Genomic DNA, 27,939 nt, shown 5'->3' with positions numbered 1-27,939 from the left:
TTGACATTTTGGACTCACATATGGTTAATAGGACAGTGACAGCACTGTTCCTGACGTCATGTTTCCACCTTAGTCGGTTTCTGTTTGTGTGCAGTTTTAGTCTGAGCATGTTTTATTCACTCTCTCTCTCTCACACACACACACACACACACACACACACACACACACACACATACACACACACACAGACACTGTGTGTATCTTGTTTCAGCCTGGGTTGAACACGTGCTCCACCCCTCCGCCTGCATCATGATCCCCCATAAAAGACAGCCCCGGCCCTGCTTTATTGGTTGCCATGGGAACCAGGAAGCTAGTTAGTGATCTTTCACATCTTCTCCTGTTGTTTATGCATGTGACACTGAGGGAAAGAGAGAGAGAGAGGGAGAGAGAGAGAGGCAGCTTTTCAGTCAGAGGAGAGCATGTGTTTGGAAAGCATCTGCACAAAAACACGTAGTAGTATTGGAGGTTATTGAGAGTAAAGGCTTCTTTGTTGGTGCTGATGGTGTCTACAATAAGGGAGCATCTTGTGCAAGTCTTACATGCTGCATTTCAGTTGTAGAAGAAGAAATTATATCAACAAAATATAACAAAAGTAATCTGAGCAGCAGTGGATGAAGTACCTGAATGTACACTTGTAAAAGTACAGATATCTAACCAGAAAATGACTTTAGTAGAAGTTAAAGTCACCTATTAGAATATTACTGGAGTAAAAGTCTTAAATTATCTGATATTTACTGTACTTAAAAGTCATTTTCTGATATTAAATGTACTTACATTGCATTCAAATATTTAATCATGATTAATCGCATGATTGTCCATAGTTAATCGTGATTATTTGCACATTTTTTATCTGTTCAAAATGTACCTTAAAGGGAGATTTGTCAAGTATTTAATACTCTTATCAACATGGGAGTGGACAAATATGCTGCTTTATGCAAATGTATGTATATATTTATTATTAGAAATCAATTATCAACATAAAACAATAACAGATATTGTCCATAAACCCTCACAGGTACTGCATTTAACATAAAACAATATGCTCCAATCATATCATGGCAAACTGCAGCCCAACAGGCAACAACAGTTGTCAGTGTGTCAGTGTGCTGACTTGACTATGACTTGCCCCAAACTGCATGTGATTATCATAAAGTGGGCATGTCTGTAAAGGGGAGACTCGTGGGTACCCACAGAACCCATTTACATTCACATATGTTGAGGTCAGAGGTCAAGGGACCCCTTTGAAAATGGACATGACAGTTTTTCCTCGCCAAAATTTTGCGTAAGTTTGTAGCGTTATTTAACCTCCTGGATTCCTTAAGTTTTCTAGTTTCATGACACCAGTATCTTCACCTCCTGCTGAGTTGTCATGGTTGGTACCAATGGGTTCATTAGGTTTTTCTAGTTTCATATGATGCCAATATCTAACACGTTATTATCACTTTAACTTTGATAGCCCTAATATAGATTCTCAAGTATTATTACTTTGTTACATTACACCACTAGTAGGCTGCTCCTTTTTTAAACTGGCATTTTTAGATGTATGTCATAATCTGATTTTAGGTGTCAGAGTTTGACACACGGTGCAACGTTTCCTTTAGAGAAGCAGCAGTACTCTGAATAATATTCCCGTTCTCAGGACCTGGTGGCATGTGTCCATAAAGTTATCTTTGAACAAATTGCCTCGTGATAGGAAGTTCAGCTAACTTCTTGGTCCCTACCCATAATCCCCCTCCGCTGAGATTTGAACCCGGCCGCCGCCCCGCGTCCAGCAGCGGCTGCTTCCAGAAGCCTCGTGTCAAAAAGCTGGTCGGCATTTCAAAGAGACTCCGAACATTGGTGGAGACTGACGCCCACAGCCGCTGACGGGCCGCTGCCAACAATCGCTGTTTGTGTTGGCTCCGAGAGCCGATCGTACAGAGAGGGGGATTCAGGAGATGCCAAGTAATGACTTGGTAACCTCGAAAAAGTAGAAAAGAAGAAATCTGCGAAGGCGTGCCAGGACTTTCTGCTTATGAGCACAAACATGGAGGAGGACTTTAGTTTGGCTTTCTGGGAGAGTTCCTACGTCACATTAAAGTATATATGTGTGTTTCAATGTACATGAATGTGTGTCTGTATTTTGTATTCATATGTGTGTGTGTCCTCTCCCAGCGAGCGTCCCGGGCGGTGACGGATCTCAGCAGCAGACGGATCGATGGTCGGGGACAGAGGCAGGGGTCGGCGGTCCTCAGGGGTCCGCCGGTGACATCTCCCGCCGCAGCCCGCCGTCCGGCCAGCAGCTCGGGGTCAGCCGTCCCAGCAGGCCGCTCGCTCTGGCAGCAGTTACCAAGGTGACAGCATGTCAGCACGGCCCCGCGGCGCCGCTGAGGGCGGGGAGGGTGAGGCGGAGGGGAGCGAGCGGGGAGCCCGATGCATCACCGACTCTGATGGGTTTGTCAATACTGCTTAGATCCAGGGGGAGCCGGGCCCGGCGTGACACACACCGGGTCCCTCCAGAGAGCTAACACACACACACACACACACACACACCTGCATAAGCATCACATGCATGCTAGGACACACACACACGCATACCTTTACATTTTCACACCATCATAAGCACGTTCTGACTCAAACGTACAAGAAAGACGTGAATATAGTCGTGCATTTGCTTCCAATCATGAGGAGACTCATGCACAAACTTGTTTTTTGTCATTTAGGACGACATTGTGGTGACGTTTTGTCCCTAAATGGGTAATGAGTCCCCATTATGTGACCTTATGTGAACAGAGTTTTGTACCCCTGCAAAAACACATGCTGTACAATAAATCCACATGTGCATACTGCATGTGCAACATATGCATTTTGGCTTAGAAACACGCACTATGTACTTGCACATGCATACTCATGGTGCACACATATGGTGTTGTGGTCTTATTTGCACATCAACAGATTCACATTTTTGCATGAAAATACAAGAAAGACATCAAATGAAAAAATCACATTCATGAACAAACAGATGCACTGCATTCACTTACACTTACAGAGACGTACCCTAACCTCAACCAAAACCACGACATGCCTCACCATAAAATCAATCTTCCCTAACCTCAACCAGAAACCAAAGATGTGTTCCAGTCCCAACTACACCCTAAGTCTAAGCAGGTTTTAACACATAGTTAGCGATACCTACTCAAAACTCAACTACTGAAAAGTGAACTGTTGATGCAAACTAGTGTCCTGAAGAGCAGTGCATCAAAAGGAAAAAGAAGTTTGACTCACAGCTGCAAAAAAAAAACAGAAATTGCAAATTCTGGTGAGACAGAAAGATCTCAGAATACAAAACAAAACATAACTTATACATATTTGTAAAAAACATTAGCTTTTATTTGTGAAATTGTATTGCCGTCAGATGATTCACGCATCGTTTCCTGCAGCCCTGTCTCCTACAATATTACGTTCCCATACAACTAAACCAACATGTTCTCATCCCAACTCATCTGACGCTTTGCCAGACCCCTCAGCATCACATTTTGGTCGCAGTAAACACGTGCTTACTGTTGTGAAGTAAACTAAAACACTTGCTTAGGTTTAGGCAACAAAACCACTTAGTTAGGGTTAGGAAATCGTCATGGTTGGGCTTAAAATAAATACGTAAACTAAGTAAAATATGTACGGCAACAACGTAACATCAGTACGGAAAACACGTCACTAACAGAACTTACAAAACGAAACACCGGTGTGCCACTATAAGCGCTTTTTATTCTACATCACTAGCTCTGGGTGTAGCATATTTACACGGATGTGTTTACATTGCAGTCAGTACAGACTACACGGCGTACAAATGACACGCCAAAAGCAAGAAAGGCGTTGTTATTGCGCACTTTGGCTTTGCACATTATCATGTGCAATGTGCAATCATGTCATTTCGTGCAAGGGGGCTGGTTTTAACCCTGAGATGTAATGGTTTAATTGGTTATGAGGACCTGGGTTTTGTCCCCACAATGTGATTTATAGAGGTACACCTGCAAGCACATGTTGGCTTAGAGACACACCATACACTTGCAGGATATACACACATATTTAGTTTTATTTACACTTCGACATTTGAGCAAAAGAAGAAGAAAGACATAAGCATGAACACACACACACACACGGCGACACACTCCTGACTGACTGATTGTTTGCGGAGACTGCATGGATGCGTGGATTAAGCTGTTGGTGCAGGAGTGGAGAGATAAAGAATGACTGTAGTGTGTGCTGCAGGACCAGAGAGAGGAAAGAGAAAGAGTGAGGTGAAGGGAGAGAGAGCACGCTCAGGCCGTCTGACTCTGTATCTCATTAACCAAAGCGAGGAGGGGGGTGGTTGGAAAAGCAACGTTTGGCTCCGAGGGGTTTGCAGTGTAACCATTTCTAGGCCTTTGGGTTTAATAGATTACTAATGATCGGCCACAGGTATTTCCAAGTTAGACATTAGACGCGGACGCCTGAAATGAGATCATTCGCTAATCCGTACATTTGATATGTGAATGAGAGCGTGTTTGTTGGGATGTTTGGAGCTAATCTGGTGCCGCTATCTCGGCGTGGTGAAGAGCTCATGACTCCTCGTAGGCTCAATCTGACCAATCCTCTTAGCAGGAGAGAGTTGAGCTCTGTTTCATTCACCCTATTATGTCAATGTTTAATGCCTGAGGACGGAGAGGTAAAAACATTAAGGCAGAGCTTGTTTGCAGCCAACGCAAGAGTTCTCACGCTTGTTTTTGAAGCTACGACGTCTGCATCTGCTGCAGCGAACGCTCCTCTCCGACTCACACATCAGCAAACACAGAGGTTGCTTGCACTCAAACACCATTCGAATGGCTTCCGCCGCCGTTTAAAAGCTTTGCTCGCTGAAATAAAAGTAATTAATTGGTGTTATACACCAAGGACATAATTATCTTTTCCAGTAACTGGCACATATTTAATTACCAGTAATTGTTCCCCGAGCCTTGTTCAAAAGTGTTGCGCGCCAGACAGTTCTGATATATTATACACTAATCCCGCACTTGATACTCAGTCAATTAGGGGATGTGTGTCAAAGAGCAATCATGTAAACAGCGTCGTGGTGCACACACACATCCTTCCGAGACGTGACGCAGGCCGCCGTCAGTGTCCGCACTTCCTCCGGGTGCACCTATCCTTCCCGAGGTGTTAATGCATGCCAGATTGGAGGAAAGTAATTTGAGATTATTTCGCAACAAAAGGCCGCAGATACTGATTAACACGGGAGGCTACTTTCTCGCCAAGTGGCGCAGTCCCATTTGAGCTAAATTTACTCCCATGTGCCTCGGGGGGTGTGTGGGGCCAGAGGGGCCCTTGAACATGAGAACAGGGTTTAATAAGTAAACAGAAGAGGCAGAGAACAGTGCTTCTGATCAGGGCTTATTTGCCCAGCCGAGCCCCCGGTACGCGCTACTAGCTGATTAGCCCTGCCGATTGTACCTTGTAATTGCAGTGCCTTGACCCCCTCTAGGCAAATATTAGATTTTAGTGGTTTAACCTTTCCAGTCGTCAGAGCGGGGTAAATTGCCCAACCAGATGTTAAGGAGCCCAGCGGTAGTCTGCAGCCCTTCTGATCAGCAGGAGGAAAAAAAAACCTCACAGATTGAACCTTTTTCTTTTTAATATTGTCTCAATTTCCTTCTGGCCTTTCAAGCTGATTTCTCGCAGTAGTTTCCTTCCCCGAGAAATCCTCATCCCCTCCTCTGATGTCGGGTTACGAGCGAGACATATTATTTAAAATCAGTCCGGTCACAGTCATTAGTGGGGGACAAATGATCAATGGGAAGATCAATGGTAGATATTAACCCAGCAACTAGTCCCTCAGTTCAATCACTCCGGCAATTTGTCACCTGGTGAGATGCCGAGTAGCTCTTTCCTCCAAGAAAAGACCACTTATTTACATAGAAAGGATTGTACTCACTACCGTTAAAATGCACCAAATGTTTATGCAGTTTGTCATTGTGCAAAAATAGAGGAAAAATCAACTGTTACTCTTATCAATAGACTCATTTGATTTTAGGTTGTAGCAGGCTCACTTTTAGAGCTAAAGTGAAGATACTGGTATCATATGAAACTATTAAACCTAATGAATCCATCGGTACCAACCATGTCATACTAGCTTGTCGTGAAAAAGGGTAAAGAACGCTGCAAACCTGCACTAAATTTTGGCGAGGAAAAACTGTCATTGTCATTTTCAAAGGTGTCCCTTGACGTCTGACCTCCAGGTATGTGAATGTAAATGGGTTCTATGGGTACCCACGAGTCTCCCCTTTACAGACATGCCCACTTTATGATAATCACATTCAGTTTGGGGCAAGTCATAGTCAAGTCAGCATACTGACACACTGACAGCTGTTGTTGCCTGTTGGGCTGCAGTTTGCCATGTTTTGATTTGAGCATATTGTTTTATGTTAAATGCAGTACCTGTGAGGGTTACTGGACAATATCTGTTTTGTGTTGTTAATTGATTTCCAATAATAAATATATACATACATTTGCATAAAGCAGCACATTTGAGTATTAAATACTTGACAAATCTCCCTTTAAGGTACATTTTGAACAGATAAAAAATGTGTGATTAATTTGCGATTAATCGCAATTAAATATTTTAATCGATTGACAGCCTTAATTTCAACCCAAATAGTTTGCAACAGACTGCATTCAGCACAGATTCTCTTCTAAGTACGCTTCACTGGATAGAGAACAACAAATTGCAGACAAAGCAACGGGGTGTAGATGCCGTCAAACTGCCTCACATTCCAGCACGAGGTCAAAACGAGCGGCAATTATACAATCCCATTGCTCGGATAAAAAGCATTATTTTCCGCCAAATCCCCCTCTGTAATAAGGCAGTGATTGATGTGCGACTGCATGCGAGAGAGCTCGCTCGAAGCGTCCGTCCAGATGAAATGGAAACAATATGAAAACGCTCTCTGAAGTGATGGAATTTCCCCCGACTTTTCAGATCCAGCCCGGCATTTAGAAAATTCACCCAGATATGTAAATGTCGCTCCACCGCAGAGCCCAACAGCTGTGCCTGGTTTCCATCAGTCTTTGCAAACCTGGAGGTGTCTGTGCAGCCAAAACAGGAATACGAGGAGGTCACAGACACCGCTGGACACATTAACATAAACCTCCGTCGCTGCTTCTATGTGGTATAACCTCAGAACTTGTATATGTATACGTGGTTTCTGTGTATTCATGCTTTCACACAGTCTGCGGGCCTTTAGGGAACCTCTGCAGACTGAGACCATTATGGGAAACACTTTCGGACAGGACAGGATGAGACGAGGATGGTGGAGGGGCAGCGGAAGTTTTTCTTGGGTCGTTCCCAGCCGTTTCCAGAGATCTCGGGTTTCTCCCCGTCCAGTGTCGGATCCCGATCCTCTTCCTCCCAGACGGGCCTTGCAGGAGTGGCAGCTGCGTCTCCAGACCCCGGCTCACCCCGGCATGTAATGGTTTCCTTCCTCCCAGAGCCTCTCACCTGAAAAAAGAGTCGGATGGAAGTCGGGGAGGGAAATAGTCATCTTTTCATCCCAGAGATGGACTGAAGTAACCCTTCAGCTGGAGAGGAAACCCAATACTGCCTCCAGCTCGCTGTCTGAGAGGACCGAGAGGAGAGGGCAAGGGGGGAGGTGGGGACAGCCAAAGTGGTTCCATGTGAGAGATGGAAGTGAAGTCTGGGAAAGACAGGGATCGACACCCTGAACACCCCTCCTTTACAACCCCTCCTTCCAGACTCAAAAACCACCTTACAGAATCCCATCACTCTGATCACCAACATCGCTGTGGACCTGAAGAGATACGAGTCTTTTATTCTGATAAGTGCCCTGTTTTATAGACATTTCCTTCCTCTCCATTCTGCTATGCTGTACGCAGATACAACTTCCCGATTATCTTAAATTTGCCTAAAGTTCGGCCACTTTCATATCTAAATGAAACTCTTTAAACCTCAACTTTTAAGGCAGATTCAACATCAACAAAATTCTACCTGCCGAGGAAGATGTTATGATGCAATCAAAAGCTCCACAACAGTTACTAAATGGACCTTGTGGTCATGGATTACTGAACGGGCCCAAAGTGTCAGGTCATAACAGGCCTACAAAATGTCACTCAAAGAGAGGCATATCAACTAGGAAAAGACTCAAAATGACACATAAGAAACATAAAACGACTACAAAGAGACTCACTACAACTATGAAAAGGGGCAAAACAGCTGCAAAGAGAAACAAAACAACTACGAGGAGATGCAAAACAACTCACAAAAACTATGAAAAGGGGCAAAACAGCTGCAAAGAGAAACAAAATCACTACAAACTTGCACAAAGAAGTGCAAAACAGCCGCAAAGACTCTCGCAACGATTACTAAAAGGGGGCAAAACTACTACTAGAGACACAAAAACACTGCAAAGAGACAAATTCCTGTGCTCTCTGATCTATTTCATTGTAATCCTGTGGCTGTGCACTTGTATTAGATTCAGTCACAGTCAGCTGTGTTGTGACTGTTTTCTCTTTTACTATGAAACTTGCTCCTGAAGCTGCAACAGAAGCAGCAGCAGCAGCTTCAGTCTGTTCAGGTATCCTTCTCCCCCCGTGGAGCCGCTCTGAGGAGGACGCCTAATATCTGCAGACATCTATGGCCACCGCCCAATCTGTTGCACGCACCGTTCATTTCACGCACTGCCAGAAGTGCTTTGTAATTATCCTGATATTGATGAAGGCTGATTCCAGCAGGTAATCGCTGGCAGTTCAGCTGTTTTTACGCATCTCAGCAAAATGTCTCTATCCATTACCAGTGGCAAATTAATTTCCACTCAATGACCATACTTGTTGATAATCTACAAATTGATGTGTGTGTGCGTCTGTGTGTGTTTGTGTGTGTGTGTGTGTGAGAGAAGGGGGATGAGTAATCTCTGACAGAGCTCTGAACCGTAGCTTATAACGTGGTTTACCTCCCACAAAGATAACTGTGAGTGTTAGCCTGACACTACACAGTGGACCGTAACACACTGCTGCAGGGCTCCAGCATCACTGTATACACATAGAACAGTAGTAGTAGTAGTACTCTGTAATATAGTAACAGCATAATAGCAGTATAAACTATAAGAGTAGTGGTAGTATTATTATAATAGTAGTATTAGTAACAAAATAACACCAACAATTCCAAGAAGGAATAGGAAAAGCAATGGGAATGACAATTAATGAAATGGAATAGGATAAAGGAAAGAATGGGAATAGGAATTTGAACCAGAGAAAGACTAGACTGGGAATAGGACTATGAATAGAAATGGGAATTGGAATGGGGAAAGAAATGGGAATAGAAATAGTAATGGAAATATAAATAGGAATAGGAATTGAAATTGGAGTGAGAGGAAAATAGGAACAGGAATGGGGAAAGAAATGAGAATAGGAATAGGAATAGGAATAGGAATAAGAATGGAAATGGGAATATGAGTAGAAATGGGGATGGGATTTCGAATCGGAGCAAGACTAGAATGGGAATAGGAATTGGGAAGAAATGGGAACAGGAATAAGAATAAAAATGGTAATAAGAATGTGAATTATATTATGAATAGAAATGGGGAGCGCTAATGTGAATAAAATGTAAAAGAAATGGAAGTAGAGAGAGGAATACGAAAATAAATGAAAATGAAAATGAAAATAGGAGTAATAATATGAACGGGAATAAAATTAGGAACAGGAATAACAATAGAAAAGGGAATAAGAATAGAAACAGGGAATGAAACGGTAACAGGAATGTAAAAGAAATGGAAGTAGAAAGAGGCATAAGAATAGAAATTGGTATATAATATGAATGGAAATAACAATATGGAATGGAAATAGATACAGGAATAGGACTGGGAATGAACATGGAATTAGCGATGGCAATGCAACCTACAACCTGTATGTTAGCAACTGATGCTGGTCGTGTGTGTGTGTGTGTGTGTGTGTGTGTGTGTGTACAGGTGAGAAGACGTCCTCTAAGGTGAGATCAGTGTGATGGTGAGAGAGGAGCATCATAGTAACAGGTGAGTGTTTACCTTTATTTAACACAGTATTCACACATTTGATGAAACCTGAGAAATATATATGTATCCTGGATGACATTAAATTGGTTTTAAATCACATTTGTACTCATGCACTGTTCAGTTCATGTTGTGTTTTACAGTATAGCCGCTGTGACATTTGCAGAATGGGTGGGCACAGGAGGAAATTGACCTGCAGAGGTAACAGATCCCCTGAAACTGACAGAGGTAAGACAACACTTAAGGAACAAAACCATTCCTTTCTATTCTGCAGGGAAATGTCTGCACATTTCTATATGTTGTGTGCTGCCAGATCAACACGTGCTCCATAAAGATACGCAGCTAAGTCGACTAAAGATGTGTGATTCATGGCATAAATGACCACTTATACTTAAATACACCATTTCTACATCCCGCTGTGATGTATTGTAGCGTACTGGAGATCCCTTCCATCGCCGCACTAAGGGTAAATAAATACGCCTTAAAAGAGTAAATGAGCTTGAGCAAAGTGGCCCTTTGAGTCCCCATGTTTGTGGAGCAACCATAATGGATTCTTTAGAGCCGTGAACGGTTTATAGGCATGACAGCCATGTTTCGGCACGATGGGCTTATCCCTACGCAAGGCGCTAAGGATATTAGGGAATCAGCGTAAAGCAGCATGGAAATGATGACTGGAGCAAAGCCTCAGCTCGCTGCTGTTATAAGCCCTCGATTCTCCAGCACTCCATCCTTGGGAAAGAGGGGGGAAGGAGCGGACTTGGCTCAGCTCCACGGTGTCATATCCTCCATTATTTCTTGCTCCATCTCTGTTTTAGCCGTACAATTAGAAAGGATGTCGCTCAATCTGGGGACGGGGCAAATTAAGAGGAGGTCAGTGTTGCCTATTGTGGCGTTTCCTTTTCAAGACGGTGCTGGAATCCCTGTTGTCCATATGGAGATCTGTGGGAACAGCTGGATGGGAGCCAGCTCTCTAATGCCTGGCACTGAGCTGCAGCCTCGTATGAAGCATTGGTGACACATGCCAAGCATGAAAACAGACGCCCATAAGGTTCCCTAAATTAAACCCCCTTTTACTTTCACGTGTTTTCAGTGCAAACTCATGATTCTCAATGTTTGGTTCTCATTAACAAGGTGCATCCTTTCCTTAACAAACTTGTGAAATGAAAACATTGCAGAACAGGGTTTACCCGAGTCCACAGTGAGCTCTCCAAACGAATATCTCCACCCAATCCACCCACGGTGGCTCGCCTGTCAGAGACGGGCCACAGCAGAAGGATGATTAATGTCCCACCTCTCACCCCCCACTGTAAATTAGAGACCATGGGTCGAAACTATTTTTCTTGGTGAGCAGCACGCTCGTGGCTAAAAAACGGGGCAAACACTGTTTATCATCTGCCTGACGACAGCCCTCCTCGGGGCAAATTAACCACGCGGCCGTATCGACTGGCACGGGCCGGGAGTCAGTGCCCCTTCACTTTGATTAATCTCCCCGTGTTCCTGTTCCAACTCTATCAAAGTAATCTAAGTGAAGACACACAGCATTGATCTGTAAACACAGCATAGGCTACCACTGTGCCCAAAACACACACACACACACACACTGAGAGGGGGAAGAGGCTGGAGCTTCTCCACAAGTTATAACCAAAGGAAGTCCTATTTGCATACATTATAATTGGCAAACACATCTTTAATTGTAAATGATGAACAAAAAGTCAGTTTGAAACTTGAAATTCAGCTCATAACCGACAACTTCTCAACGCAGATATTAAAATAATTCAGTTTCATAGAGAACAACAGAGGATTAATATACATTTGCAAGACACATGAAGGTGTTTTGACATCATATACATCATATACATTGAGATTTTGGGCTATTTTGCTTCCATAACATGTCTTCTTTCAGACTAGAGGAAAGAGCAAATACATATTAAGGTGTTTATTTACTACTTTGTCTGTTTATGTCTGCAGATTTCTCCTAAATTCACTAAAAGTTAGCATTAGATAACGCCTCATTTGCATATTTAAACATAACTATTCACCTGTAGAGTCTCTGCCACTTAAATAACTTTATTCATACCCAGTGGGGTAATTAAAATGTATACATAGCCCTGCACATAAACACATATAGGATTAAAAAATACAAAAATATAACATGCATATAGTAACAAATAAAAAGTGCTACATGCTTCCTGCAAAGCCAAACTGTATATATTTTTTTTTATCATTACATCTGACCCACTGAATTTAGAGGGTGAAAATAAAACATGAACATTGGACTTAATAATAATAATGAATTTAATTTATATGGCAAACTTTAAAATCCAGCAAAATCTCACAGTGCTTCACATAATGAGTAAAAATATAGTAATTATAATATCTCTAGTGGAAGGTTGAGAGGAACAGTTGAGTTATTAAATATTTTAAGCAGCATTAAAGGTCAGATAAAGCATGGTGGCATGAGCGTGCTGTTGAGCAAGGCACCTGACCTCCTGCTGCAACATCCACAATGGGAAAACTGTGGTTGCACAGAGGACGTGTTGTACTGTGAGGAATGAAGTTTGGCGAAGGTGGCAGCTTGCAGCTCGTCTATTCAAGAAATCCACACAAAATGTTGTGTTAATCCATCTCTGCGCTGCCCAGCACCGACTGCACCACATATGCAAAACAATCTGTTTTATGCGCAGCCTTGCCAGCGTGTTTGGCAGACGGTGACGGAGCATTTTTCATTGTGTTATTTCTGATAACTCATGTGGATCGGCTGCTTTAAATCCTGTGGCGTGACATGTACAGTACCCCTGCTGTTGTCAGTGATTTTTTACATGCGAGACAGATGGTGCTCACATGCAGTTTGCATTAAACCGGACAGGGCATCAGAGCTTTACAAGTGCAATATTGTGGGGTCAAAGTGGTTTCAGATAGTTGCTTGTATGCAACAAAAAAACTGGCGCCGAACATGTTGATCATGTGGTGTTAAAGTCTGAAACGTTGGGAGGAAACAAATTGTTTCTCTGATTAATTCAATATCAATTAAGCAGATTTAAAGATCATTTTTCTGCATATTTCTGATGGTAAAGTCGTGGAAATGACAGGTGAATTTAGTCATTTTTTAAACTGTAGACAAACAAGTTTTGCGTTTAGGATTTAGGCGATGGCTGGTGTTAATTTACAACCTCAAACCAGCACATGAGGAATTGGTTTAGCATGCTGGATCACTGCAGATTTAGCTTTTAGCTGCACCATGTGGCCAGCATGCTTTGATGAATTGCCATGATCATGCTGATCAACACAAGTTTTCAATGAGCTGTGACAGTGTGATGTGATGTGGACTGATGTCGAAGAGATAAAAAAAAAAGCTGTGTGATTGAAGCAGCCAATAAATCACAATACTCGATTGTTTTAAAATGTTCTTTTCTTTTACACATTTTTATTTGACTCATTTGTCATTTCAGGCATTTGCTGTAATGTGGTTTAGATCATCCACTTCAATCTCTTCTTTTTCCTTTTATTTGTGTGCTGTTTCTGTTTCTGTTCATGTATTTGTTTGTTTTGTTTTTTGGGGTATTTTTAAAAAAAAAGATGATTTATAAACCTTTTTTATTTCCCGTATTTGTTTTCCATTTCTGATGCTTTAAATATTATAGATGTAGACCCCGAGGAGAAAATTTGTATGAACTCGTTCCCTCAAGTTAGTAACTCATTCCCTTGAGTTACTAGAAAAATATTCAATAACTTCAGTATTATACAGTGTAGTACCACCAAAATCACTTCCCACATCAATGATCTCCTCATAGTTGTACTACAACACTTAGTTTGGAAAAAATATGCTTTTGCATAATTTTGGTAAATTTTTTATGGGAAAAATATTCAATAAGTTCACTTTTATAAAGTGTGGTGTCATCAAAATGTCTTAATTAGTTTAAAAAGTATAATCAGGAAGAAACCATTGATGTGTGAAGTGATTTTGGTGGTACTACACTGCATAATACTGAACTTATTGAATATTTTTCCCATTAAAAATTCACCAAAATTATGCAAAATCATAATGTGTTAATATATAGCAAGTGTTGTAGTACAACTATGAGGAGATCATTGATGTGTGAAGTAATTTTGGTGGTACTACACTGCACTGGAGCTGTTGCCCCCGCGACCCGATCCCGGATAAGCGGTTGAAGATGGATGGATGGATGGATACACTGCATAATACTGAAGTTATTGAATATTTTTAACATGTGATTTTTTTTTCTCATAAATTTACGATTTTATTCTCGTAATATTACGACTTTATTCTAATAATATTACGACTTTATTCTAATAATATTACGACTTTATTCTAATAATATTACGACTTTATTCTAATAATATTACGACTTTATTCTAGTAATTTTAAGACTTTATTCTAATAATATTACGAATTTATTCTTGTAATATTACAACTTTATTCTAATAATATTACGACTTTATTCTAGTAATATTACGACTTTATTCTAATAATATTACGACTTTATTCTAATAATATTACGACTTTATTCTAATAATATTACGACTTTATTCTAGTAATTTTAAGACTTTATTCTAATAATATTACGAATTTATTCTTGTAATATTACGACTTTATTCTTGAAATCTCAAATTATTTTTTTAATTACTAATTTCCGGCTATATTTTCAAAATATTTGTTTTATTTTGTATGTTGACATTCAGAGGCACATAGCTATGACGTGTAACAACTTCCGCCGGCGACGTCATCGCTGTCAGCCACCATGGCGGTGTCCTGTGTGAGGACATGTGTGGGATCTATTTTGGTTAAAAGTGTGAATTGCAGCTCGAGTTTGAACACAGTCACCTCGCAGCTGAGCCGACAGGTGCAGTGTGATTTCATCTTTAATAAACTAACAAAATATATATGATAAATAAACGTGAACTCATAGAAATAGACGACCTTGAGTTAGCATCCAAGCTAGCTTCTGTTAGCCGAAACTACCATAACAAATGTGTGAATTTACAGCAAAACAACACTGTTTTTAGTTTTATGATGGTGTGAGAGGCTGTGGGAGATCTTAATTTAGATTATTCAACCTTTAGCTAGAGTTCGGCTTTATGCTGCTCCAGATATTCAACATAGTGTAGATAATAATAACTCATAATAACATACATTTGTCTGTGCAATATATCCTTGATGCAATATACACCTCAAGTGCAACTACCTTTGTTTACATTTTATTTATTACATCTACTTTACCTGTTTTACCAGTGCAATTACCCCTGTTTACATTACATCTATTTTATATTTTATACTTCTAGTGTAACACTTCTGTTTATATTTATTTATAAAAGAAAAAACAATAAATCTGCAATATTAATACACTGAATGTGAAATACATTTGTCTGTGCAATATATCCTTGATGCAATATATATATATATATACCTCAAGTGCAACTACCTTTGTTTACATTTTATTTATTACATCTACCCTACCTATTTTACAAGTGCAATAACCTCTGTTTACATTACATCTATTTTTATATTTTATACTTCTAGTGTAACACTTACCTGTTTTTATTTATTTATTACATCTACTTTACCTGTTTTATTTGCTTTATAACTGTGTGTGTGTGTGTTTTACCTGTTATATGTTTTATCTGCCTCGTTTAGTCTTGTCAAGTATTTGTTTTAAAGGACTGACCAGAAATGGCAACTGTGAATCTCGTTGTATTTAATACGATGACAATAAAGCTTTCTATTCTATTCAATTCTAACTGCACCTTTCCTCCTCCTCAGGTGCTGAGCAGGCAGATATGTGTGAGCTCTTCCCTCCACAGAAAGAACCTGGCGGCTGCAGGACCAGAGAAGTTCACGGTGGAGTTCATCCAGAAGCAGGTGGAGGAGTATAACATCGGGAAACGACACCTGGCTAACATGATGGGAGAGGACCCCGAGAACTTCACCCAGGAGGACATAGATGTGAGTGCTTGAGACTGTTATCTCCGAGTGTGTCCAACTGGCTTGTTTGTCTTCACTTTGAAGGATAAGTGGCTCCTGTATGAATTAAGAACTTGTAATTATCTCCTGATCTTATGAAGCATATTTAAAATCAACAGAATAATCTCAGAAAACCAGTATTTTTTGACTTTGCAAACATCATGCATTTAGGAAGAACATTTTGTTGCCTACATTTTAAAGTTAAATGCATCAATCTTCTTTGAGAGCAAAATGAAGAGGCTGAATCTGTGAAGAACGTTGTGCATTTGTAAACAATTTAATCATAAACACACTGGTTGTATAGATTATGAATGATATTGACACGGTAACATGTTTTTTCTGGATTTATAACACAAGTTGAGAGAGTCATTGCAAAACGAACGTGGCACAAAAATCTTTTTATGTCGCATATCTTGTTTTCATTATCATTGGAAGCCGTATTTATAATTGAAATTTGATTAATAGCACAGCCCTACAGGGCAGGTAGGTAGAATAATAAAATAGTAAGAGCAATTAGACATTATAAGGAGGTTAGAATAATAAATATTTCGTTTTTATGGTCACTTGATGTTTGAGCAGGATTTGTTGCTGTTATTATTGTCTTATTGTACTTAAAAAAAGCTCCCGAGCAGCTGGTCTTTGTCATTTTACAACTCTTTCGGTGGACAGTGTGACAGTTCATCCCCAGATTTGTCAACATTTATCCTCCTCTCATGAAGTTTTAAGCATTTTAAACATTGATTAGTTTGCTGGAGATGTGTTGTTGTGTTTTAAAGCTCTTCACATGGTCTCTTCACATCATCATCATCATTAGCATCGCTGCTCCACCAGCACCAGGCAGGTGGGGCCACCTCTGGCTAATCCGCTGCATCATTGATATTAGCAACGCCCTCACCCACATGCTTCTTCCACATTTTGGCCCTCGCTGCTCCGACCAGTTAGCTTGATTTCCCACTCTCTCCTCGCCCAGTCCCCGGTGTCCCTCACTGATAATGAAGAGAGCTGTTGGCGCCGGGCTGTGAAAGCCAAAGCGACGGCGAGCAGCCCAAACTATGATGTGTGGAGGAGAAGGGGAACATTTGGGAGGACTGGAGAGGTGTGAGGGGGTCACCTGATAAAATCCCTCCGCCTGGGTTTAGAGTCCAGACTCTTCAGGTGTGACGGTGATGAAGAACCAGGAAAAATCAAAAGGATGTTTACAGGCAGGGAAGAAATTAACGCGGGACAAAGAACCATAAATAAATATATTTGAAAACTAAATTATGAATTATACAAGACTTTCAAAAACTTCTATTATCTTATTAAGCTTTTTTTAACTTAACTTTAAAAATACTTAACTGTACAATAATTTGTAAAATAATACTACTGTGCAATACTGGAATTAATATTACATTTATACTGTGCATTTCAAGAAATATTCTTATTTAATTATTATTTATACTATTATTGTATTTATATTTAACACACATAACAGATCCCACTTTTTATTATTTATTTATATTTCTCTACACACAGTATATTGTGTTTTTTATTTTATTATTTTATGCTTATTTTTAAGGAGGAACTGTAGCATCCAGGGATCAATAAATTATTTCAGATTTAAAATATATCACAACATACATGGGACTGCTAGTACTTAGCTATTAGTTTGAGCCAAGGTGAGACCTCCAAGTCAGCTTTCTTCTATACTAGAGCTGAAAAAACAAGTTGATTAATTGATCTGTTGATTGACAGAAAATAAATCCACAACAATAATTGATCATTTATTAATCACTTACATCCTTTATCAAGTAAAATATCAAACTTTCTCTGTGAGAATTGATCAGAAAAACGAGACATTTCAAGATATCAGCTCTGGAAAATACAGATGGACAGTTTTTTTAATTAATCAATAATTCAAATAATTTATTACACGTTTAATTTATCAAGCAAAAATAGGATCAGGATTTGCTGCTTTAGTCGATTTTATATCATTATAAACTGAATATCTTATCCTCGTATTTGAGAAGCTGCAACCGGCAAATGTTTTGCTTTTTTTTGCTCGACAATGACTTCATTTTCTGTCGATCAACTTTGTAGGTTTTAGACGATTCAGACTATTTAGTTTGATTTTAGTTTTTTGCTGGCCTGTTGAATCTTTTTATCTCACTTGATTTGGTCATGAGACATCGGGTTTGTTAAAAATTAATCATGATTGATTTCACCGTGCCGATGAAATCTGTAAAATCCGCCATCCTCCTGCGCCGCGGTACCGCTCGGTTTCAGGGGTGACGGTTGGACTCTTTCTTCCTCTGTCGCTCTCTGCCATCTCTGCCATATTGAGCCTCGGCTCAGGGGACACACAGGTGTGTCTTCATCTGCTCCTCTCTGCCTGTCTTTGTACCCTTTAACTTCCTGTCTCTCACACCTTTACATTTCTCTCCACCGGCCCTTTTCTTCCTGCTTTCCGTCGGTTTGACAACCTTAAAGGCAGCAACCTGCTCCCTCCGTGCAGCACCTGCTGCCTCACTAATTGAACCGACGGAGAGGAGGAAGAGCAGCGGAGAGATGGAGGATGAACAGACTGTCTTGATGAGTGTGGCGGGGCCAACACACTTTCTGTCTCCCTCTCTTCTCTCACACACACATCTACAGTGCCATCTGTAGCCCTGCTAATAACACACACTGAGCGGAGGATGAACTTGGAGTGAACTGTTGGATGTCCACAGTGTCCTCTGCTCGCTGTCAACCCGGCCACAAACTTGTGCCTTTTTCTGCTTGTTTTCTCCTCTAACTCTCCAGCAACACTCATCACGCTCGCTCGCCTTTCCTTGAACCCACCAGCAGCTTGTGCCTCTTCTTCTGTCACTTTCTCTGGCGTTTGTTGGTGTGACCTCCGTTGTTCGGACGCGTCGGCGTTGTCATGATCTGCCATCTCTCAAACTGCCATTTCTTTTCCTGTTATTTATTAAATAATTTTCTTCTGTCACCAACAGAAGAGCATCGCCTACCTCTTCCCCTCCGGCCTGTTTGACAAGAAAGCCCGGCCCCTCATGAAGGTACGTCTGTGTGGGTTAGACTCTATAAACTTCACTTTCCTATCATCTCTATGGCTGATATTAAAGTTTAAAGGCTGCAAATTCTTTGTTTTTATGATGTAAGTTCCCATCAAACTGATGCAACTTTTATCAGCTGGTGTGTCATGGTGTTTTTTTCATCACTTCCATAGTAAAACGAGACAAGAAAATGCCATTTTGCTTCCCAACCTGATCCAGAGATAAATCTAAAGGGTCACAAAATGGTTAAAGAAAGAAAAATACTGTAACACAAAATGACATAACAACTTCACCCATAAAACTAAAGCCATTACGGTGCATTTAGGAGACTTTTTCTGCTGTAGGTGCTTGTTATCCTAACAGATATTATGTACCACATTTTGTGTCTTTTGCATGTAAATCAATGTTGATGAATATCTTGGAAAGTAGAGATTAATTGGTTCAATTTAAAGGCACAGTAAGTAGGATTTGGTATCATCTAGTGGTGTAGTTGCAGATTGCAACCAACTAACGCTGAGTTTAAAACCGTGCAAATGACGTTCGCCTCGCTCAGAGGCCATCCTTACCATATTAACACTGCTTTAGGAGCAACGGAAGTCAGACAGCGGCTGGCGGTACCACGGTTTTGAACTCTGCAGCTCATATTACCGCAGTTTCTCTAGATAATCGTCATTAAAATGCCTAAAATGTGAATTTATCTGTCCTAAATGTTTTATTTGACTTTACTTTAATCTCCTGTTTTAATTTCCAGCACCCAGAGGAGATATTTCCGAGGCAGAGAGGTGTGTAATGTGTTATTATTGTCTGTTATTTTATTATAAATGTTTCCAAAATGGTGAGTATTGTAACTCAATGAACTGATTGTCTGTCTTGTCTTTAAAGCTGTCCAGTGGGGAGCCGACGGGCGGCCGTTCCACTTCCTGTTTTACACCGGCAAACAGTCCTACTACTCCCTGATGCATGTGAGTACTGCAGCTGAAGCACAGAGCAGCACTGTCAGGTCTTTATGTGAGGTGGAGGTAAATCTTCATCCAGCTCAAGTCCCTGGTTCTTCCTCACCTCCCTCCTGCCCCCTCGGGTCATATCCTATTCAGACGGAGTGAGTTGAGAGGAGGCTGCGTCGTCCCCGAGGAGAGCCGACGTCAGATCCTCTTTTCCACTCGGAGAGCTGCAGCTGAATAGAGCCGGGGTGAAAGAGAGGTGGGAGATTAGAGGAGGGTGAGGAGGGGGGGAGGCGTCAAAGGTAGTCCAGTTTAAAGCGTGATCCACTAAGAATACCTGCATCTATGTGTGCTACAGAGGAACAGTGAGCTGGGATATTATTTATTCCAAAGTCAGACAAAAATTATAGACAAATTTAATGAGATTTCAAACCTTTTATTGCATACATTCCTTTTTACTGTATTTTCAAATGAAATCAATCCTCGATTGTGAGATGTTGAAGTCAGACACAGACCAGATTTTTTTATAATTCAACTCAGATGAGTGTGATGAGAGACAAATGAAGAGAAGGGTAAAAGAGAGAACACAGGACAGCTGAAAGAAGGCCTATTTGTAAGATTATAAATTGTTTTTTATATTTTTAAAATGTCTTTTAAAACAAAAATAAACCAACAGGGGGCACCAAAACCCAACACTGGCCCTCTTACCGTGTTAAAGGTCATTTCATTTTGGAGGTATAAATGATAAACTAGGACACATAAGGGAAACAACACAACAAAAGGTCTTCCCCTAAACCACTGAGCTCCCATAAACACTAAAACACCGTGCATGGTGTCGGGTGAGATGGAGAGGAATAAACAGCGTACAGTGTGTTTGAGGTGTGGCACGTCTGGCTTGTCAGGCTTTGTCCCGCCACGGGGAGCGACTCCTCCATGGGGATTTGGGGGGGAGGCAGGAGGGAGCAGAGCGGGTCCTTGATGGGAGGAGGAGGAAGAGGAGGGGGGCTCCTCCTCACCTCCTCTTCCTCCTCTTCCTCCACCTTTTGTTGTGTTCACACGCTGAACCGTTCCTCCCCGTCTGCTGCTGCTGACCTTGTTCAAAGACGTTTCACAGATAAGAAGGCGTGTGTCTGTATCTAAAACACAGAGAGGGGTGTGATCTCTGAATATTGGTCCAGGCTCACACTTCTTATACACACACACACACACACTCGTGCACACCATTGTGCCCTGCAGCCTCAATCTGCACCCCCTGCTGCTGGTTTAAATAGGTATGTCAGACATGTCTGAGAGCTCGTGCTGCCTGGCTGCATGATTGCAGGCTCAGTCACTCCCTTTTACCCTTCTCCTCCTCGCTTTCCTCTTCTTCCACCTTTCCTCTTCCTGTTTCTCTTGTGTCAATGGCCCAAATCCAATCCGGTCCCTCCACCCTCTCACGTCCTGATGGAGTAAACTCCATTTGTAGTCACACTCAAAGCTCAACGAAGCACCCGTCTTTAAGGTGCAGGGTATAAATACATCGACAAGCTTCGGTACAGTAAACCTCCCTCTCTCCGGCAAGGAAATAAATAAATATCAGAATCAGAAATAGTTTATCGATCCCGGGGGGGAAACTGGGTTACGTTACAGTGCTCCCGTTCTAGAATAAAAACATACAGTATAACAGAGAATTTATAAGAAGATATAAATAAGAAATATGTATATATACTACAATATATAACAACAGTGCAAATACAAATGCAGAAAAATGGGATTGTGTAAAAATGCAAGACTAATATGAATAAATCTGAATATTAGTTTTAATGTACAGTATAAATGAATGCGTGTTTTGCACAGTTGAAGATTATTATGGCGTTATAGCTGCTGATATGGGTACAAAAATTATATACATCATTTTAAAATGTTATATATATTTTTTATTTGATATATAATATATTTAAATTTATATATATTATTTTATTTTATATTTTTTATACATTATTATTATTATTATTAAATAATATATATAATAGTTTTTTAAATATTAACAATATTTCACAAATGAACATGTCGTTTTCTAGACTAGTATATCTGATCTAAAAACAGCATTAAAAAAAAGTTGTTAATGTCTGTATGATAATATTAAATGTCTATCTTAGTTTAAGTAGTTTAGTTTTTGTTTGTACTGGTATACGAAGCGTGGCGAACACAAAACAACGTTGATCATAAGTCGGTATCGATGCAGACTCGCTGTTGGAGGGTTTCATAACCAACTTCCTGCTAATTGTTTTGGGTTTGGACTTATAGCGAACCCTCCACACGAACAAACAAGAGGTGTGGAAGTGTGTAAGGAGAGGGTGGAGACAGAGGGTGAATTGGATTTGGGGCCCTTTTCACCAACCATCCCTCACACACCTCAGGAGTGTTTCCAGGAGGGGGCGGTGGCGTGTAAAGCTGCGCTCCTCTGGCTGTTGTTGGGCTCAGCCAGCGTGGCACATTAACCTGCTCACTGCTCCACTGAGCCCTTTATGGCCACGACCCTGGGGAGCCTGAAAACACTCCTTCCCCCTTCACTTTAACCCCGTCTACACCAAATGAACCCACGACGTCCTATCAGAGCCCAATGCTTCTTCCTCTCACAGCTAAGGCCTTGAACTTGAAGGTCTCGCCGTGCATATAGAGACGACTTATTGAATAGAAAGAGTGTCTGTCTGTCTCTGTAACAACCTCGACTTAAATGTATCCAGATACTGGTTCTCTCCTCTTTCATCCAGCCAATCCATGCGAATTATTCCTCGCCATTGTCGGTCCCAGTGTTTGCAAACGTGTAACGCATCCAACCCTCCTTCTGCCTCCTCTTTTTTTTTCTGATTTTCTATTACGCTTTTTTGCAAAGAAAATTGGTTTTTGCTTGATGTTTTTTGTACCCCCCCCCCCCCTCGTCCTCCTCCTCTTCCTCCTCCTGCTGCTCCTCCCGTGCCCCTCCGTCGCTGGTCGGAGTGGCAGCGGATTAGGCACACTCTATCAAGAAGGAATTAAACAAACATCTGGTGAATAATTGACGGGGAAATGAGTTCTCACCCAGGCACTGGGTGGCTGAGGTGGGGGTGTCTGCCTCAGGGACGTGACCGGCATGCCCACCCTCTCCCTCCATCCGTCTGTCTGTGCGCCCATCGCTGTGACACACTCCCCCCGGGGTTATTCCCAACGCGAGAGTGATCTAATGACGAGTGAGCCCCGAAACTGTCCTGTCATTTATTTAGTTTTCCTGCTTTTCCTTGCAGCTTTGCTTCAGGCAGACACAGGTGTCTGAGTCAGTTCAGTCCAGAAACATGAAGTATAACACATGAATGGATTTTTATCATTGTGTCCTGAGCATATAAGACGCTATAAATTCATATAAGGGCGGATCTGCATCACTGAAAAGTGAAGCCAATGCAGGGGGCGACTCCTCTGGTTGCAAAAAGAAGTCTGATTGTATAGAAGTCTATGAGAAAATGAGCTCTTAAAACATCATAATTTGTGTAGTAGAAATGGTGATATTCCAACAGATCAGAGCTGACTACCCACTGTAAATGTTTCCCAATGTAAATGCATTGAATATGGTCTCAACGTCTCATACCGTCGTCCTAAATCTGACTATGACCCGGCAGAAAGGGCCACACATGAAGGGTTTCCACCAGGCACGATGCCAATTTAGACAAGGCCGTCGCCCCCATGGATGGATGGCTAGCCCGCTTGTCGCTCTGCATGGCAGCTCCGGCTCTGCACCCCCCAATTCAATTTCCCTACCATGTTAAACTCACCAGGGATGTGGGAATCTGTTCTGAATGCTGTATGTTTTTTGGTGCATTTTAGGAAATGTTCGGCAAAATCCAGAAGCTAGAGAAGCACCAAGATCGCCTGAGAGCCAAGGGGCTCTTCTCCAAGGACGGCAAGCAGATGTAAGTAGAGGAACACCAGTGTGATATCACTACAGGTACCATCTCTTACTCAGTGTTTCCAGGATGTTGTGGTGACTCTTGCAATAAGCTAATCTCCTGTCTCCATCAGCTCTCTAGGAACAAGCAGGTGGCTCACTAAGGAGGAACTGGAAGTTTTGCTGGTCGAAGACATCTCCATTCATGATGTAAGAAGTCTTTCTTTTCACTCATCCTCCTCCTCGTCTGTCACATCCTTTTAAAACGATGACATGTTGTTTTCTCTTCAGTACAACCACTTCATCCAGCTGATGGAGCGCCTGCTGTCCATGCCCTACTGCGCCACAGAGGAAGACTTCGTCCTGCGTTTCCGCCGGCAACTTGAAGCCCAGTCCAGACAGCAAATGGTGCCGCTACTGGAGCGAGATGACAGGGGCGTGGCCTTCAGCACCTCAGACGGTAGATACGCACACATTTACAAGCCAGAGTAGATTTCTACATTTGGAAATATTTAATAATATATTCATAGTCTCCGTTGTTTGTAATATATGATGAGAAAATGGAGATTAAAGGTGTGTTTTTCCTCTCAGGTCGGAGGAAGACGTCGACCTCCACTGTGGTTCTCAGAGACTGCGGCTCCGGACGCATCACCATCAACGGCACAGACTACCTGCACTACTTCTCTGTACTACTGGACAGGTTAGTGTTACAGAGTCATAGGAGTCATAAAAACGAATAAAGCCATAAAAGAAAAAGAAAATAAATGTGGAAATATAAAGAATAATAGGGAAAAAGATAAGGAGAAATAAAGAGATAAAATAAATAAATTATATTATATAATAATAAAAATAAATCTTTTCAAAAATATACATAAAGAGTAATTTATATGCAAATTAAAGAAATATATATTTAAAAAAATATATATATAAATATATACAGAAATAAATTAAAGAATAAAACAAAATGCTTATGATTATTATCATATATTTTGTTATTTATCCTTATAATTCCAAATGTATTTATTCTTTTATGTATTTCTCTTTATATTTCCACATTTCTTTAATTTTTATTATTTTATTTATATTTATATCTCTTTATATTTCCACATTTTTTATTTACTTATTTATTCTTTTATTTTATTTTTTTATATTTCCACATTTCTTTATTTACTTATTTATTCTTTTATTTATTTCTCTATATATTTCCACATTTATTTTCTTATTCTTTTACAGATTTATTCTTTTTTATGGCACTCCTATGACTCCATATAGTGTTTCCACTGGGAATAAATCCACCTTTTCTGCATCACAGCCTCTCTGCTGCCTCATTCATAGATGCCTTAAAATGCAAGACCTGATGTGTTTTACTTCCCCTTCTAGAAAAAAAATTAAGAAAGCAGCTTTTTCACTCTTCACAGCATCGCCTCGTTTTTTATTTATCTCCTTGTAGTAAGTTAATTACACAGTTGAGTGATTGTGTGTCAGCGTGTGTGTGAGTGTCCAGAGCTGGTGTTGTCACGCCGTGTGAGGACGGGCTGTAATTGGAGCAGAGAGGTGACAATTGACTTTGTCAGCAGCCGTAGGCCATTCAGGCCGAGACGCCATCCAGAACACTTTCTTTCCTCACACACACACAACCTTATCCTTTTCCTGCTGAGTCAGAAGTCACTCTGTAATATGTGGTGGTGAGATTGTAAAAGAAAGCTTTTCACAGTGCCGGGATCCTCTGTGCTTGTCTGAAAAGTCACCCAACCAGACATTAAATTAGCTAAGCCTCCGCCGTTGATACCGCTATCTGTTAAATAGCACACACTCCTGCTCTGCCCGCTCAGCCACACTTCATTCTTTTATTAGTATCTCTGGTCATTTTCCTCTTTTTATCCCGCTCTCAGGCAGCAGCTGATGTTCCCGCTCCAGTTCATGGGCATGCTGGGACGCTTTGACCTGGAGTGCACCGTGAGCGACGGCGGGCGGTCCAGCCAGGCGGGGGCGCTGCGGCTCGCCATATCTCGGGCCCTGCTCAGCTTCCTGTCTGAAGGGGAGGGGGAGATCATGAGACAAGGTGGGTCCGCACTTTTTTACTTATTACTGATTATTTTCCAAATAAAGTTTATTGTTGTTATTATTATTATTATTATTATTATTATTACTGATTATTTTCCAAATACAATTTATTATTATTTCTGATTAATTATCCAAATAAATTGTATAATTATTATTACTGATTATTTTTCAAATACAGTTTATTATTATTACTGAATATTTTCTAAATAAAGTTTATTATTATTTCTGATTATTTTCTAAATAAAGTTTATTATTATTACAGAATATTTTCTAAATAAAGTTTATTATTATTATTACTGATTATTTTCCAAATAAAGTTTATTATTATTTCTGATTATTTTCTAAATAAAGTTTATTATTATTACAGAATATTTTCTAAATAAAGTTTATTATTATTATTACTGAATATTTTCCAAATAAAGTTTATTATTATTACAGATTATTTTCCAAATAAAGTTTATTATTCTTATTCTTATTATTACTAATTATTTTCCAAATAAATTGTATAATTATTATTATTACTGATTATTTTTCAAATACAGATTATTGTTATTACTGAATATTTTCTAAATAAAGTTTATTATTACTGAATATTTTCCAAATACATTTTTTTATTATTATTACTCATTACTTTCCAAATAATATGTATCATTATATTCCAAATAAAGTTTATTATAATTACTGTTATCTAATCTTTAACTTCCAGCTGGTCTGCTGACCCCCGACCCCAGAGTGAGGGAGAGGAAGAAGCCGGGTCAGGAGGGAGCACGAAAGAAATTCACCTGGAAGAAACGCTGAGGAGGAGAAATCACCCTCCCCTGAACTCTAATATGAAACATTCAGACGGACTTCTGGTGGTAATATTCCCCCAGTTCACCTGATTCCTTGTCAGTGGTTTATTTAAGCTCTTGGAGGAACACAATCGGAGATGAACAGGCCGCCATTTTTCAATATGCAGCCCAGACTGAACAAGCTGCAGTGAGCCTCTTCAGCCACCAGATGGAAGTGTGTGTCAAGGAATAAGATGTATGTGTTTATCAATGTATTAAACAATAAATAAGGTTTTCATATAAATATACATGTTTTTTTGTATTTATTTTTGCCATATCTGTGTCGTCTATCTTTTTTACAGTGATTATCTTTGTGTCATCTATCTAAAAATAAAGGGATAAAATAAATAAACAATATTATATAAATATACATATACAAATAAGTAACTTACATGCAAAAATGAATAACGATATATTTTGCCTGTGATTAATAGAAAGTTTATTAGAAAGTATATTTTCTAAATAAAGTTTATTATTACTACTGAATATTTTCTGAATAAAGTTTTTTTATTATTACTGAATATTCTCCAAATAATAATTATACAGATTATTTTCCAAATAAAGTTTATTATTCTTATTCTTATTACTAATTATTTTCCAAATAAAGTTTTTTATTATTTCTGATTATTTTCCAAATAATATGTATCATTATTACAGATTATTTTACAAAGATAGATGACACAAAGATAATCACTGTAAAAAAGATAGACGACACAGATATTCACTGTTGAAAGATAGAGATAAAGTCATCTATCTTTGTACAGTGAATATCTTTGCGTTAGGTTATTTTTTTTACATATAAAAAAACAATTGATTAGCAGCTGAATTAATCATTTTGATGGTTAAATAATAATTTGAGTTATTTATCAAGCACAAATGCTAAACATTTGCATATATATTATAAAACCAGTCATAAACTAAAGAGAAAATGTGTAGAAAACATTTAAACTTGCTATTAATCACAGGCAAAAATAAATACAAAAAAACATGTATATTTATATGAAAACCTTATTTATTGTTTAATACATTGATAAACACATACATCTTATTCCTTGACATTGTAAGGAAGATGCATTATTTTGGATTAAAGTTCCTTACAATACCAAAATAAATGAGAGATAAATAAAAGATTGGATGCTGAT

General features: G+C 40.0%; 2 protein-coding genes across 3 annotated transcripts in view; both read left to right on the top strand.

Moving 5' to 3' along the window:
- Nucleotides 1-10,514, top strand: part of pou3f3b (POU class 3 homeobox 3b) — a 171,895-nt gene extending 161,381 nt beyond the window's left edge. Inside the window, exons 8-10 of one of the 2 annotated variants that reach the window (XR_012593032.1) lie at nt 2,155-2,333; nt 9,990-10,052; nt 10,193-10,514. The gene's annotated coding sequence lies outside the window, so the exon portion shown is untranslated. The remainder of the gene's footprint in view (nt 1-2,154; nt 2,334-9,989; nt 10,053-10,192) is intronic. The other variant, XR_012593031.1, reaches the window with a different exon arrangement.
- A 4,241-nt stretch (nt 10,515-14,755) lies between these two features.
- On the top strand, nt 14,756-27,041 carry mrps9 (mitochondrial ribosomal protein S9). The gene is made up of 11 exons (XM_074626900.1): nt 14,756-14,911; nt 15,829-16,011; nt 19,005-19,067; nt 19,816-19,846; nt 19,947-20,026; nt 23,843-23,928; nt 24,038-24,113; nt 24,195-24,363; nt 24,495-24,603; nt 25,796-25,965; nt 26,674-27,041. Exons 1-11 carry the CDS (start codon nt 14,810-14,812, stop codon nt 26,763-26,765), a joined length of 1,161 nt encoding a protein of 386 aa, XP_074483001.1. The 5' UTR covers nt 14,756-14,809; the 3' UTR covers nt 26,766-27,041.
- Nucleotides 27,042-27,939: the final 898 nt, after the last annotated feature.

The sequence above is a fragment of the Sebastes fasciatus genome, chromosome 24, assembly GCF_043250625.1.
Source record: "Sebastes fasciatus isolate fSebFas1 chromosome 24, fSebFas1.pri, whole genome shotgun sequence".
Lineage (NCBI taxonomy): Eukaryota > Metazoa > Chordata > Actinopteri > Perciformes > Sebastidae > Sebastes > Sebastes fasciatus.
This window is presented reverse-complemented; position numbering and strand designations above follow the sequence as displayed.